The 17,512-nt window shown below is 35.7% G+C and overlaps 1 protein-coding gene across 7 annotated transcripts in view; it reads left to right on the forward strand.

Moving 5' to 3' along the window:
* The window catches only part of ZNF404 (zinc finger protein 404), a 28,321-nt gene extending 18,999 nt beyond the window's left edge, over positions 1–9,322 (forward strand). For all 7 annotated transcript variants that reach the window (XM_082438748.1, XM_082438753.1, XM_082438750.1 and 4 more), the window contains one exon: positions 271–9,322. In XM_082438748.1, the coding sequence (XP_082294874.1) occupies positions 271–1,793 (1,523 nt within the window). In that variant the 3' untranslated portion in view covers positions 1,794–9,322. The remainder of the gene's footprint in view (positions 1–270) is intronic.
* The last annotated feature ends 8,190 nt before the right edge of the window (positions 9,323–17,512 follow it).

Below are 17,512 nucleotides of genomic sequence, written 5' to 3' on the forward strand. Positions count from 1 at the left end.
TATATGTAAGAAATTCCTGTGGTAATACTGATCCACAACTAAATATGAGTACTGATTTTTCTCTTTGCCTATTCACAAACTTTACATTCTCATGTTAGCTTTAATAATTTTCTGATCCCTTCTTGCCTTTAAAAAATTTCATCACAGTATTTTAGAATTGTATGACCCTTTTACTTCTAATGGATATACTTGTCAATTTATTATTATCCTTACTATATTTCCCCTTGTACAAGAAAAATAGCATTTGTTTGTTTTCTCATTTTCTTTCAGACATTGATTTCACAAGTGAGAGCAACAAATTATCTTCAGAAAAAAGCAGTTATGAAGTAAATTCATACCATCGGGAGACAATGAATAGAAGTAAAACCTTCAACTTTATGGCGTTTATTTTCAGAAATGACTCACAGAACAGAACTAAATTTGAAAGACAACAGGCACCTAAAGTGGGATATTTTAATCAAATGATATTCAGAAAACATATATCCCTTCCTCTACATCAAAGACTTCACACTAAAGAGAAGTCATATGAATGTAAGGAATGTAGAAAGGGCTTTAGGAAATATTCACACCTTACTGAACATCTGAGAGACCATAGTGGTGTAAGACCCTATGAATGTAAGGAATGTGGAAAGGTCTTTATAGTTCTCCAGCATTTTATTAGACATAAAAAAAGTCACACTGACTTGAAACCCTTTGAATGTAATGGATGTGAGAAGGCCTTTAGGTTTTATTCACAGCTTATTCAACATCAGATAATTCATACTGGTGTGAAACCCTATGAATGTAAGCAATGTGGGAAGGCCTTTAGACGTCATTCTCACCTTACTGAACATCAGAAAATTCATATTGGTTTGAAACCCTACAAATGTAAGGAATGTAGGGAAACTTTTAGGTTGTACCGACATTTGTGTCTCCATCAGAAAATTCATCATGGTGTGAAACCCTATATTTGTAAGGAATGTGGAAGGGCCTTTGGTCATCGTTCAAGCCTCTATCAGCATAAGAAAATTCATTCTGGTGAGAAACCATATAAATGTAAACAATGTGGAAAGGCCTTTGTTCGCAGCTATCTACTTATTGAACATCAGAGAAGTCATACTGGTGAGAAGCCTCATGAATGTAAGGAATGTGGAAAAGCCTTTAGTAGGGGCTCAAGCCTTCTTAAACATAAGAGAATTCATAGTAGCGAGAAACTCTACGATTGTAAGGAATGTGGGAAGGCCTTCTGTAGAGGCTCTCAACTTACACAACATCAGAGAATTCATACTGGTGAGAAGCCCCATGAATGTAAAGAATGTGGGAAGACTTTTAAGCTCCATTCTTACCTTATTCAACATCAGATCATTCACAGTGATTTGAAACCATATGAATGTAAACAATGTGGGAAAGCCTTCAGTCGTGTCGGGGACCTTAAAACACATCAGTCAATTCATGCCGGGGAGAAACCTTATGAATGTAAGGAATGTGGAAAAACCTTTAGACTTAATTCTCAACTAATTTATCATCAGACAATCCATACTGGTTTGAAACCATATATATGTAAAGAATGTAAGAAGGCCTTCCGTTCTATCTCAGGTCTTTCTCAACATAAGAGAATTCATACTGGTGAAAAACCTTATGAATGTAAAGAATGTGGTAAGGCCTTTAATCGTAGTGATCGACTTGCTCAGCATCAGAGAATTCATACTGGTGTGAAGCCACATAAATGTAAGGAATGTGGGAAAGCCTTTACTCGTTGCTATCAACTTACTCAACATCAAAGATTTCACATTGGCGAGAAAGTCTTAATGTAATGAGAGTCAGAAAGCCTTTAGCCGTGACACATCCTTTAACATTATCACTCTTCTACCACCTAATGATATGGTAAAGATTAAATTATTTAACATAAAATATGATTGTTTGGAAGGGCATCTGGCACAGAGTATTTGCTTACTAAATACTGTATCATTTTTTAATGGTAATTACTAGTATTACTATAAATAAATTCACGTGGAAGGAAGATCCTGTGAGCATATTTTAAAAATCTATCATCACTCATCCATATTTCATTTCGGATAATTAATTCTGGACAAAATCCCATAGAATGTTTTAAACAAGAAACTTTTTTATTCAAAGCTCATCCCCCTGAAGATTAATATTGGTAAAAACCCTATGCTTTTGCTGAATATTGAGAGTATAGCTGTTGAAAAATTGGAAAGTGGTTTGAAGAAATTTTTTATAATAATTTCTATAATACAGATAACATACAATCCACATTCCCTACAATTCATGGAAGTTAGAGATTAACAATGGGTAGCCAAAAGACAGATATTGACTTGGAGAAGGTTTCTTCAAGTATTTGAAAAATGTCAAATTTACATAAAAGGTACAACAATGGTACAATGAAGGTTTATTTACCCTCCACCTATATTTAGTATCTCTCTCTCTCTCATGAAAATGTATATATACAGATTCACATATATCATACATTTCATATATATATATATATGGTATATATAATTTTGCTGTGCTTTCTGAGTGAATGTCTTAGGTATCACTTCACCTCTAAAAAAAATCAAATCAACATACAACTAAAAAATACAACTGCTAGATTTAAAGATTATCTTCTACATGACCACTAAGCCATTGTCACCTAAAAAACATTAACAGTAGACCTATTAATGTTCTGTAATATTCATCCCATTTACAGACTTCTCCAATTTTTTAAAGAATGTCTTTTGAAAGTGCTGGCTTTTTTTAAAAAAGCCTAAAACCAAACTAAGTTCACATATTTTATATGATTATGGCTATTGAGTCTCTTTTGGTCAAACATTTATCCTCTTCCTGTTTTGTGACAAACTTTTTGAAGACTCAGGAGAAGTAACCCATATAATGTTGTACATTCCGTATTTGTACTAATTTTTCTCTGAGTGGGCTTAAGTTGTTTCTCTATCCCTCGCAGTTATTCTGAACTGGATGTTATGTCTAGAGGCTTGATTAAGTTTCAGATTAAACATTTTTGACATGATAACTTCATAGATAATATTGTGTACTCAATATTGTAAAATAACAGGTGGCACATAGTGAAGCTATGTTTGATCTCTTGATTCATGTATTGACCACCAGCTCTCTCCATTGTATCAGTACTGGTTTTTGGGGGGTTTTTTTTTGTTTTTTGACATTAAGAAGTAGTCCACAGAAAGTCACATCACCATTCCACTTGGAAATTTAAACAGTCTTGTGTATTTTTAAAGAAATTAAGACCAAAAAAACACCATCATCTTTCATATTTACCCATATATTTACATTTTCACATGATCTTCATTCCTTCCCAATGATCTAAATTTCTATCTGGTATCATTTCCCTTCAGCTTGAAGAACTTAATTTAGCACTTCTTGGAGTATATGTCTGCTGGTGGTGAACTTTCATTGTTTCTTTTACTGAAATGCTTTGTTCCTGAAGGATTTTTTTTTCTTGCTATAGAATCCTGGGTTTTGTTTTATATATTTTTTAAAAAGATATTATATCACTGACTGCTGGCCTCTATAGGTTATGAGAAGTCATTTGAATTATTTTTCCTCTGTGTAATGTGTCATTTCCCTCTTTGTGCTTTCAAGATTTTCTTATTACCTTTAGTTTTCAGCTGTTTGAGTATGATGTGCCTTGGTATCGTTTTCTTTGTGTTAATCCTTTTGGGGGTTTTCTGAGCCTCTGAAATCTGTACACTCATGCCTTTCACTAAATTTCAGAAAACTTTGGCCATTGTATCTTCAGATATTTTTTCTGCCCTTACTTCTCCTTCTGGGGTTCCAAGTAGTCATATGTTAAATCTTTTGATATTGTCCTACAGGTCACTGGCTCTATTATTTATCTTCAACCTTCTTTTTTCAGTTTTTCAGATTGGATAATTTCTGTTGCTCACTGTTTATTTTTTCTGTTCTCTCAGTTCTGCTGTTAAGCTTATCTATCAAATGTTTATTTTGAGATATTGCATTTTTCAATTCTAGAGTTTTTCTTTAGTACTTTTTTATAGTTTCTGTTTCTTTATTAAGATTTCCTACTTCTTCATTGCAAGCATATTTTTACAGTGCTTTTGATTACAGTGAATTTTTTCTATGTTGATTCATCTAGAAAATATGTAAAATTATTTTTATTAACTTATTAAAAGTTTCAGTTTCAACAAATGTTCCTACCCTTTTAGCTAGGTCACAAGAAAAGCTTTTCCTTTCCTTGGAGTTTCAGGTTTTGTTTGTTCATATGCAGCGTGATATGGTAAGAAAACATAAATCACATTGTCATTTGGGGGGGTTTTGATTATGAAATACTTGGCAAGTATTTTTTTTAAGTCTCAAAGTTCAAAGTATGGTAAATCTTTGTAAAACTGTCATCATTCAACCAATGAGCATTGGCAAAAAACATAAGATAAATAAATTCATTGTTTCCTCTTTCAACATTTCCATAAAGTAATAATGATTCATAATATTTATGTGTATATTCTAAACCATGATACTTTTCATACTGTGAAGCAAAGCAATTAGGAAGACATTAGTCTCTTGCCTTAAAATTCCAAGGAATCCACATTTTTAGTGTAACATTGTCAGAGCACTATCCATTGTGATAGAAATTATTTTTTTTCATACCTAGTGGAAAATTTTTGACATATATATTCAAAAATATCTGTGCTATGAATCTGATTTTGTAGGCTACAAACTGACAAAATTTCCTTTTGATTTGGAAGCCTTTTGTGATACAATATACCCAGAGTATTAAATGGGCAGTATCTCATATTGTACAACTCATCTGAAACTAAAGAAGAGTATGTGTAGCTTTACAAATTTTAAGTTAATTGATTTTTGATATTGTTAGAAAGACCTTGTATTCTAAGGGCAGATGTTGGGTGGCTTAACTGAAGATTCTTTTCACTTTTTATAAAATATTTTGCTCATAAAATCGTAATAAAATTTCCACAATTAAACTAATCATTTATCTTGCTATCTCTCCATCTAAAATTTGATTCCTTTTTTGTGCAAGACCCAAAGCCGTTTTATAGCTAGACATAGTTATAAGTTCAGATTATGTTTAAAGTTTATTTAAAGTTTTCATTGCACATTTAATTCAGATTTTAGGCAACTAATTTCATCTATTCCTATTTGCTTATCAAGAGGAAATTTCTCATCAAATTTACTAGTATTTGCTGAAAATGTCTCACAATATTTTCCACTTCGTTAACTTAAATGTTCTTTTTTTCCATAATCAAACAGCTTTTTTGATTTGCTCTGTCACAGCAAATTGCAATTGTCATTCATCATGAAATTCACAGTATATCTTCTTCCAGTCTCTTATTTTTAACTATTATAGCCATAGTACTTATCTCCACTTGATTCTGCATCAGTAGTATGCTTTCATTTTAAATTTTTAAAATGTACATACTAATTTTTTAAACCTAGAATGCTAATTTAATGATAAAGTAACTTAGTTACCAATTATTTCCTTCATATCAGTGTAACTCATGTTGTCTTCATAAAATATTCAAATAAACACATCAATTTCTTGACACCAACTAGATCAGTGATGTGTTTATATGCGATGTTAGACACAATATATACATACAACATGCACAGTATAATACAAATATCTATGCAGTGCGGTGACTAAAGTGAAATGCAGTCTTACCAAAACAAAGTAGTCAGTGATGGGAAAATATTTGACACTGCTTCAGTTTTTAAATTTAGATTTAAATTAATTAAAATTAGATAAAATTTAAAAGTCAGTTCTTCAGTCACACTAACCTTGTGTCTTACAAAGTTCAATCTGATGGTAATACAGAATATATTAGACATAGTGTGGGAATGAGAGAAAAAAACTGAATGCAAGGTATCTGCAGTATTATTAGTTATTGCAATAATCCAGATTGGACATAAGGAAGATCCACTACAGCTGTGATGGTAGAAAAATGTCAAATATTTTTCATATGTTAAGTAGAATCAGCAGGACAAAGTGATCAATAGGATGGGAGAGACCAAAAATTCCAGAAAGATCTTAAACACTGTAAGGTATACCTGTAAGCCCACATTTCAATTATCTAATTCCAGCCTGCTAGATCTTTTGTACCAGTACTGGTGTCCAGGAAGCTGGGTTCCATCATTGGTATTTTAATAGGGGCCAAGACTGCTAATTATTCCCAATATTCATCTCCCTTTCTTCCAATAATAAAAGAACCATCTCTTTTTTATTTGCTCATGTGGAGCCACTTAGGATCATGATTGTCTTTCTCCACTTTATTGGTCCATGGATTTTCAGTTATGGCCAATTGGAGATAACTGGAATTGTGTGGCAGTTTGGGGAACCTTCCTTAAATGTGCCTGGTTCATCCCCTTTGCTTTCTTCCTCCATGCCTCCATTCTGCTGCCTGGATTTGAATAAGATGCACTGGAGGGCTTTGGAGCAGAGCCATAAAGCCAGGGTTAAACTTCCAACCTCCAAAATTTTATGTGACATAGAACATTTTTCCTGGTTGAACCACTGTCCTTCTGGGTCTATCTGTCTTACTCACAGCCAAACATAATCTTTGCTTATGCACCCAGGTTTCTATACACTAAAATAGTCATCAAATCCCCCTATCTCATCTCAATCAAAAGCAGAGCAAAGATTTCCCGTGAGTGTTCCCTAAGTACTCATCCCCACCTCACCAAAAATTCAGAGTACCTGCAAGAGGAAGATACTTACATTTTCCTTCTAGGACATGTTTTTCTGGTAGGATAAGAAAAATGCTAAATGACATTTTGAAAGGTAGAATGAACTTTAGAAAAAAAGGTATTAGGGGATGCTATCTGAGATTATCCCTGGGGGGAGAAGAGCAGCCAAGTTAATTTATAGAACATTGTAAGATAGGAGCCTTAGTAAGATAAATGCTCCTAAGATTGAGAAACATAAACAATGAGCATTAGCAGAAGTCGAATTATCAAACCACACTATCCTTGGCTTTTAAAACTGAAGTAACTGATTGTTTCCCCATGCCTGTCTTTGGGAAACTGAAATAGAGCAGTGCTTTAAGGCAGGTGGAGAAAGGGGAGTTACATCCATGAGTGAACAGTCTTGTTTTGTATCTCCTAACTGACCAATTTACAATAATTCCATTCTGAAATTTGAGCTTATTAAGTTTGGACTCCTACCTCCAATCTTGGGAACTCTAGGTTCCTTCAAGAATGAAGATAGAACTCTAGCCTATTAGATGCCATATTCTGATTCATTCAGTTCACAGAGGGGGCTTACAGCTTTTCTTACAAAAGGTAGAATTGAAACTAGACTGACAGAGAAGTCTGAGGATTGAGGTCTAGCCTAAGATGTCCATCCTTGACCTGTTTTGAGCTGAATTCCTGACATAAAAACCAGATATAAGACTTATATCCCTGGCACTGTAAGGATGAAGGCTTCTGCTCTAAGGCCTGGGATAAATACTCCTGTGAACTTCCAGACCCAAATTAACCCCTGTAGACATGTGATTGGCCCTTCTCCCACCCAGCCCAGAAATAAATATTTCAATTCCTTCCTCCACCAGCCTACCATCTACTAAATTTGCATAAGTTCCAATCACACCCTCTGACACTGTGATTTCACTTCCCATCAGCATGTGGGGACCAAGGACCTTCTTTTATTCTACAGATAGCCCTTCTCTGGGGCCACACAGACAAATCTGAAATGTATCTACCTTCAAAGATCTGCCTGTTGGTTTAGAAATGTAGACCAATAAAAAGATACTCATAACGTATTGCAACTAAGAGCTAATGAAAGGGGGCTGAGGCAGGTAGGCACCAAAACAGAGTCTAGCAGGACTTAATGAAATAATATGGAGACTTCTATTTGGGGCAAACTAGGTAACCTGAAAAATCTTACAAAATACCTAGAAATGCTCAGTCGGTAAAATAGAGAAATTATTATTTCAAATGCTGATAGATAGTCTATCAAATGCTTAGATAGCTGAGTATCTAAGAATATTAAAGAAATCTGCACTGGGGAAAACTGAAAAAGGAAACTGAAAAGTCAGCTCCAATGAGATGTTACAAAATGAATGGACCTGGAGAGGAAAGTGATGCCAGAAGCACAAGGAGAGACAAATTCATACACATAGTGGACGATTTAACATACCTCTCAGTAAGTGATAGCCCAGGCAGACAAAAATTGCAAGCTAAACATATTGATCTAATGAGCATATTGTAAAAGCCATGCACTTAACATGCACTGAATACAAGCTGAAACTCACGTGGGTTATTTTTTTTTTAATGGACAAAGTTTTGAAACATCCTGATTTCAAAACTTATACTGCAAAGGTATCATAATCAAAACTGTGTTACTGACATAAAGACAGACATACAGGTCAATGGAATAGAATTGAGAGCCCGTAAATAAACTCACACATTTATTGTCAATTGATTTTGACAAGGGGCTAAGACCATTCAATGGGGAAAGAAGAGTCTCTTCAACAGATAGTGCTGGGAAAACTGGATATCTATATGCAAAAGAATGAAGTTGGACCCTTACCTCAGATCATATTCAAAAATTAACTCAAAATGGATCAAAGACCTAAAAGTAAGAGTTAATACTGTAACACTCTTAGAAGAAAACACAAGGGGAAAGCTTCATGACAATGGATTTGGCAATGATTTCTTGGACATGACACCAAAAGCACAGGAAACATAAGACAAAAATAGATCAACTGGACTTCAAAATTAAATACCTTTGTGCATCAAAGTTAACAATAAGTATAGTAAAAAGGCAACCCTCAAAAAGGGAGAAAAATTTCAAATTATCTATCGGGCAAGAGATTAACATCCAAAATATAAAAACAATTTCTACACTTCAACAACAACAAAACAACCCAATTTTAAAATGATCAAATGAATAGACATTTCTTCCACGAAGATATACAAGCGGCCAATAAGAACATGAAAAGATGATCAACATCATTAATCACTGGGGAAATGCAAATCAAAACCACAATTAGATACCACTTCACACCCATTATGATGACTATAATTTAAAAATAAGGGCTTCCCTGGTGGCACAGCAGTTGAGAATCTGCCTGCTAATGCAGGGGACACGGGTTCAAGCCCTGGTCTGGGAAGATCCCACATGCCACGGAGCAACTAGGCCAGTGAGCCACAACTACTGAGCCTGCGCGTCTGGAGCCTGTGCTCAGCAACGAGAGGCCGCGATAGTGAGAGGCCCACGCACCGCGATGAAGAGTGGCCCCTGCTTGCCGCAACTAGAGAAAGCCCTAGCACAGAAACGAAGACCCAACATAGCAATCAATCAATCAATAAATCTTAAAATAAAAAAAAAAACCACATGGGCTTCTCCAGCTCTGGAGGAGGATTCAACTTTAAAAATAAATAAATAAATAAATGAGAAAATAACAAGCATTGGTGAGGACATGGAGAAATTAGAACCCTTGTGCATTGCTGATAGGAATGTAAAATGGTGCAGCTGCTGTGGAAAACAATATGGTGATTCCACAAAACTTTAAACATAGAATTACCAGGTAATCCAACAATTACACTTCTATGTATATATCCAAAACAACTGAAAGCAGGGACTTGAACAGATATTTGTACTCCAATGTTCATAGCAACATTATATCACAATAGCCAAAGGTGGAAAAAACCCAAATGTATACAATAGATGAGTGTATAAACAAACTGTGGTTTATACATATTATGAAATATTATTTAGCCCTAAAAAAGAAATAACATTTTGATACACGCTACAACATGGAAACCTTGAAAGCATTATGCTAAGTGAAATAAACCAGACACAAAATGTCAAATATTGTATGGTTCAACTTACATGAGGTACCTAAACCAGTCAAATTCAGAGACAGAAAGTAGAATAGTGGTTACCAGAGGTTTGGGGGAACAGAGGCTGGAGTGATGGGGAGTTATAGTTTAATAGGTACAGAGTTTCCGTTTGGGATGATGCATAAGTTCTGGGGGTGGATAGTGGTAGTGTGAATGTGCTTAGTGCTACTGAGTTGTACACTTAAAAATGGTTAAAATGGTAAACGTTATGATACATATTTTACCACAATAAGAAAATAATGAAAGAAACATAGACTACCAATATATTTATAAAATATAAATGAAAGCTTTCAGAATCCTGGGTGTGGGTATATAACATCCAAGTAGAAAACATAAAGTAAATAATAAACTGATCTACGAAAATAGTAAAGCTCCTGTTTTAATATCCCCTTGAGCAAAGTTAAAGCAAATTAAGTGGAAAATTTTTGTTCCAAATATGAGAAACAAACTATTGGACCGAATAATGTTTTTATATAACAATATACAGATGAATACACCAATGTGAAGAAGAATGAGCCAAGGATAGAAATGGAGATTTAATAAAAGAGGAATTAAAAATGTACATGAAAACATATGTAACTTATGACAAATAAATAGAAACGTTATAAGATATGCTATATTGGCCTTAAAACTAGAAAGTTTTTATAAAAATAATGTTCACTGTACCTTAATTTTGATATACTATTAGTTCCTAATTAATTTTGGTGGTAAATAATTCATATACAACTTTTCTAGAGAGTACTTTATATCCTTATTTAAAATAAGCATGTTTTGGGGGTTTTTTTGAATTTTATTTATTTTTTTATACAGCAGATTCTTATTAGTTATCTATTTTATACATATAAGTGTATATATGTCAATCCCAATCTCCCAATTCATCACACCACCACCACCACCCCTGCCACTTTCCCCCCTTGGTGTCCGTACGTTTGTTCTCTACATCTGTGTCTCTATTTCTGCCCTGCAAACTGGTTCATCTGTACCATTTTTCTAGGCTCCACATATATGCGTTAATATACGATATTTGTTTTTCTCTTTCTGACTTACTGCACTCTGTATGACAGTCTCTAGATCCATCCACATCTCTACAAATGACCCAATTTTGTTCCTTTTTATGGCAGAGTAATATTCCATAGTATATATGTACCACATCTTCTTTATCCATTTGTCTGTCGATGGGCATTTAGGTTGCTTCCATGTCCTGGCTATTGTAAATAGTGCTGCAATGAACGTTGGGGTGCATGTGTCTTTTCGAATTATCGTTTTCTCTGGGTATATGCCCAGTAGTGGGGTTGATGGGTCATATGGTAATTCTATTTTTAGTTTTTTAAGGAACCTCCATACTGTTCTTCATAGTGGCTGTATCAACTTACATTCCCACCAACAGTGCAAGAGGGTTCCCTTTTCTCCACACCCTCTCCAGCATTTGTTGTTTGTAGATTTTCTGATGATGCCCATTCTAACTGGTGTGAGGTGATACCTCATTGTAGTTTTACTTTGCATTTCTTTAATAATTAGTGACGTTGAGCAGCTTTTCATGTGCTTCTTGGCCATCTGTGTCTTCTTTGGAGAAATGTCTATTTAGGTCTTCTGCCCATTTTTTCATTGGGTTGTTTTTTTAATATTGAGCTGCATGAGCTGTTTATATACTTTGGAGATTAATCCTTTGTCCACTGATTCGTTTGCAGATATTTTCTCCCATTCTGATGGTTGTTTTTTCTTCTTGATTGTAGTTTCCTTTGCTTTGCAAAAGCTTTTACGTTTCATTAGATCCCATTTGTTTATTTTTGTTTTTATTTCCATTACTCTAGGAGGCGGATCAAAAAAGATCTTGCTGGGATTGATGTAAAAGAGTGTTCTTCCTATGTTTTCCTCTAAGAGTTTTATAGTGTCCGATCTTACATTTAGGTCTCTAATCCATTTTGAGTTTATTTTTGTGTACGGTGTTAGGGAGTGTTCTAATTTCATTCTTTTACATGTAGCTGTCCAGTTTTCCCAGCACCACTTATTGAAGAGACTGTCTTTTCTCCATTGTATATCCTTGCCTTTGTCATAGATTAGTTGACCATAGGTGTGTGGGTTTATCTCTGGGGTTTCTATCCTGTTCCATTGATCTATATTTCTGTTTTTGTGCCAGTACCACATTGTCTTGAAACTGTAGCTTTGTAGTATAGTCTGAAGTCAGGGAGTCTGTTTCCTCCAGCTCCATTCTTTTCCCTCAAGACTGCTTTGGCTATTTGGGGTCTTTTGTGTCTCCATACAGATTTTAAGATTTTTTGTTCTAATTCTGTAAAAAAAATACCACTGGTAATTTGATAGGGATTGCAATGAATCTGTAGATTGCTTTGGGTAGTGTAGTCATTTTCACAATATTGATTCTTCCAATCCAAGAACATGGTATATCTCTCCATCTGTTTGTGTCACCTTTGATTTCTTTCATCAGTGTCTTATAGTTTTCTGAGTACAGGTCTTTTACCTCCTTAGGTAGGTTTATTCCTAGGTATTTTATTCTTTTTGTTAAAAATAAGCATGTTTTTAAATCCAGCAATCCATCTATAGGAATATATCTCATGGTAATCGTTAAACTTAAGAGAGAAAAAAGTACAAAATGGAAAACTTGGTAGGCATTAATATTATGTACAGATATAATGACTGATAGTCACAAGATATTTTTCTTTTTTTTAATTGATTTTTCTATTGGTTCTTTAAATTCTATAGTGCTTTACAATTTTCAAAAGTTTCACACACATAATTTCATGCAATCCCATAGTAACCCTTTTTCCCCCTACCCCTATATTGCCCCTCCCCCCCTTCCCTCTCCTCACTGATAACCACTAGTTTGTTCTCCTTATCTGTGAGTCTGCTTCATTTTTGTTTTGCTCACTAGTTTGCTGTATTTTTTAGATTCCACATATAAGTGACATCATACAGTATTTGCTTTCTCTGTACGACTATTTCACTTAGCATAATGCCCTCCAAGTCCATCCATGTTGCTGCAAATGGCAAAATTTCATTCTTTTCTATGGCTGAGTAGTATTCCATTATATATATATATATGTATGTATGTGTATATATATATATATCACATCTTCTTTAACCATTCATCTGTTGATGGACACTTAGGTTGCTTCCATACCTTGGCAGTTGTAAATAATGCTGCTATGAACTTTGAGGTGCATGTATCTTTCCAAATTAGTGTTTTTGTTGCTTTTTGTTTTGGATATATACCCAGGAATGAAATTGCTGGGTCATATGGTAGTCCTATTTTTAGTTTTTTGAGAAATTTCCATACTGTTTTCCACAGTGACTGCACCAATTTATATTTCCACCAACAGTGTATGAGGGTTCCCTTTTCTCCACATCCTCACCATCATATTCTGGTTTTTTTTTTTATAAATTTATTTATTTATTTATTTATTTTTAGCTGTGTTGAGTCTTCGTTTCTGTGTGAGGGCCTTTCCTAGTTGCGGCAAGCGGGGGCCACTCTTCATCGCGGTGCACGGGCCTCTCACTATCGCGGCCTCTCCTGTTGCGGAGCACAGGCTCCAGACGCGCAGGCTCAGTAGTTGTGGCTCACGGGCCCAGCCGCTCCGCGGCATGTGGGATCCTCCCAGACCAGGGCTCGAACCCCTGTCCCCTGCATTGGCAGGCGGATTCTCAACCACTGCGCCACCAGGGAAGCCCCTATTCTGGTTTTTTTTGATGAAAGCCATTTTGACCAGTGTGAGGTAATATATCATTGTGGTGTTCATTTGCATTTTCCTAATGATTAGTGATGATGAGCATCTTCTCATGTGCCAGTTTGCCATCTGCATTTTCTGTTTGGAAAAATGTCTATTCAGTTCTTCTGCCTATTTTTTTAATCTTTTTTAAAAAAAATGATGAGTTATATGAGCTGTTACGTATATGTTACATATTAACCCTTTATTGGTCATATCATTTGCAAATATTACCCATTCAGTAGGTTGTCTTTTCGTTTTGTCAATGGTTTCCTTTGCTGTGCAAAAGCTTTTAAGTTTAATTAGGTCCCATTTGTTTATTTTTGCTTTCATTTCCTTTGCTTTAGGAGACGGATCCAAAAAAAAATCATGCAGCAATTTATGTCAAAGAGTGTTCTGCCTCTGTTTTCCTCTAGGAGTTTTATAGTATCCAGTCTTGCATTTCGGTCTTTAATCTATTTTGAGTTAGTTTTTGTAGCTGGTGTTAGATAATGTTCTGATTTCATTCTTTTACATGTAGCTGTCCAATTTTCCCAGCACCAATATTGAAGAGACTGTCTTTTCTCCTGATATTCACAAGATTTTGAGAAAATAAACAGATTACATACAAAAATGCAATGTCTCCGCAATCTTGTAAAAATTATAGATATGCCTTAAATACCAGTGTCTAATATAAACACAGTATTTGTAAAGGTACATTTGATATTAGACACTAATTCTGACTGGTTTATAAAACTTCTGAAATTCAGGCATCTTTGCTCTTAAGTAGATAATAATTTCTTCTTCAATATTTATATAATACAGAGTAATTAATCCCTGAAGGCACTGAAACACAACCTTCTCAGATCAAATCCATGTCATCCCACTTAGAAGTTGGGGAATCTTGGACAAGTTGTTTAACTTGCATAAGTTTATTTTTCTTTATTGGTATAATGGCAATATTACTTACTACCACACACATAGGGTTTTGTTTCTAGATTTAAATTAGATAATTACATGCATCTTTTAGTTCTGTGCCTGACACATGAAAAGCATAAACATAATTTTTTCAGTCGCCCTCCTTGAGATAGGCATGTTTCCACTGGAGTAAAACAGGCAGGGATTGTTGGGTGGGACACCAACAGAATGTTCTGCTCTAGCTCCTATTATATGAAAGCTGTGATGGGTAATTTTATGGGTCAACTTGACTGGGCCATGGGTGCCCAGATATTTGGTTAAACTCTATCTCGTGTGTCTCTGAGGGTGTTTTGGATGACATTAACATTTGAAATCAGTGGACTGAGTAAAGCAGATTGTCCTCCCTGATGTGGGTCTCGCCCAATCTGTTGAAGGCCTGAATAGAATAAAAAGACTGAGCAAAGAGAATTCTTCCTCTCTGTCTTTGAGCTGCAACATCAGTCTTCTGCTGCTTTCAGACTCACACTCCAACTGGAACATACACCATCGGCTCTCCTGGTCTTCAGGCCTTCAAACTTAGACTGGGACTATGCTATCCTGGGTCTCCAGTTTGTCAGCTGCAGAACTTGGGACTTCTCGGCCTCCATAACTTATAACATTGGATTGGCCAAAATGTTCATTCAGGTGTAAGGAAAAAATGAACAAACTTTTTGGACAACCCAATAACTATCTATCTACATATCTATCTATATGGATATATATGGTCTATATATAGGTAGATACATATATGTATGTATATATTATCTATATCACCTATTGGTTCCATTTCTCTGCAGAACCCAGACTAATAGAAGAGCAAAAGAAAGAAATCTCAGCTATGCTGGGGCTCAGACATCCACTGTATGTGACCTACAGAAGTTATCTGAGGGAACTCTTAAGGGAGGGGACCCAGGCAAATGACATTTAAATCAGAACTAAGCTTTAAGGGAAGGGGAGATGAAGTGCACACCCAGAAATGATGCTTCTGCACCTCTGACCCTCTTCCAGTTCCTCTCAAAGTCTCCAAGCACTTTCCCTTCTTGGTGTTGGTTTGAAAACTCAGAGGAGTCCCCAGGTTAAATTCAAAACTGGCCCCCGTACATGGAGGGCAAGGAGAGACCAACAGAAGAAGCAGACCAGTCCGGATTGGTAGGTGGCAGTGTTAATAAGCAAGGGAACTTACATAGGAGGCTTGTCTTGAGCAGCTGCAAGTGAGTAAATCTCTACACCCACCTGCCAGAATCTTAAAAGTTTATATAGAGGCTGTATCTGGGTTCAGTCACATATACTGTCCAGATGGTCTCAACAACACATTAGCACCTCAAGGGTGCATGCTTGGAATGACTCCTAGTGTGAGAACACTGGGCAGAATGTACATTCCAAGGAAGGGAGTAAGGAGGAGTCTCCAATCGCCAGGATCCAGTTTGCAGGTCAACCAGTGGTCACTTCCTCCTGATGACCTGTTACAACAGCCTCCATCTTTTAAAAGGCTGTTGGTGGGATTCTGTACAGCCTTTTGTTAGAGCACCTCTCAGTCCAGCATTGTGGTCCAGATAATAGTCATTCAAAGGAGTTCCCTGTTTCGAGACAACCCCACAAAGTAAGAATACCCATTTGTCTGCCCATACCTTTTATTTCTTTGTCAAATTGTGCTCACATGGTGGGGGTCACATCTTCAGGAAGTCTGTATGAAGAAGAAATCTCCTTAACTTTGGATATTGAAAAGCATCTTAATGTAGAGTTCTGTCACATTTTCTCCTTTTTTTCCTGTAATTTTCTCCACAATTATTCATAAACTGACATACTGTTGACTTTAATCATTCTGCCATGTCATAATAAGACTCACTTTAAACCATATTAATAGAGAATAATTTGAATTTTTCACTATTTTTAAAAGTAAGAAATAAATGTAAATTTATAAATTTGTATAGCAACTATAAGCATGGTTATAGGAAAGGTTTATATTTTTCTATTGACTGATGTCATGGAAGTAAATTATCATCTTTGAAATTATTAACTACTGCTCAGTTACCCCGTAATGGGTTGTGCTGATGCACAGGGATGCCAGCTATGTTGTTAAGAGTCTGGTAGCTTATAGCGTTTTTCCACAATTCTTCCTTTACTAGATGCCCTTGTCATGGCTCACCCCTGCTGTTAATATTGGACTCGTCCATTTGACTTGTCTAATCAACAGAATGTGGGCTGATCAGGATGGGTGTATAGACTTTAAAGATGCTTTGGCTCAGCCTTTTGTGCTTCTGCCGTGCACCATGAAAAGAACATGCCCAAGAACCTGCTGGCCAAAATGAGACATCAGAAACAGGAGGGGAGAATAACCTTTTTAACCGCATGAGTTATTTCAAAAATCACCCCTTCTAAGAAAGCAACTGGAAGTTTTCCACCAGGTGAAAGAGTAGAAAACTAGAAATTCAATATAGGAGAGAAGTGAAAAGAATCTCTATAGTGATGGTGGTGGAGGAGACTACAGTATCTCTTGTGTACCAGGCACAGACGGCAACCAGCCCAGAGTGGATCATATTTTTAAATTGTGGCCAAAGATGATGCAGACCCTTTCCTCCACAGGAAACACTCAGGTATACCGAAAGTAAATTGAATTAAAAATGACTGGTGAAATCCGTAATAATGGTATATGACTGACACTGAATTATGAGGTATTAAAGAAATATTTTCAAATCTTAATGTCTACTCTGAGGCAATACAGTCTGCTATTTATATAGAATATCTCCCCAAGAATACAGAAGCTGAAAAATGAGGTTGTCTCTAAAGAGCATCATTGTGTAGCTTGGAGAAAGGGGAAAGAATAAGACTTTTGTTTCTTTTGAATTTAGCACACTGTGTGTTATAAAAATGAACTGGGTAAATATATCCCCCAAATTCCAGTTACACCTTTGTTTTATTTCCACATTATAAAATTTGGCCTTCTTTAGTCTTGAGGCTAACAGAATTCCAGGAGTTAAATTTAAAAGAGTAGCCTCCTCTGACTCTGGGAGAAAAAATACCTT

The sequence above is a fragment of the Balaenoptera physalus genome (assembly GCF_965194825.1).
Source record: "Balaenoptera physalus genome assembly, chromosome: 19".
Classification (NCBI taxonomy): domain Eukaryota; kingdom Metazoa; phylum Chordata; class Mammalia; order Artiodactyla; family Balaenopteridae; genus Balaenoptera; species Balaenoptera physalus.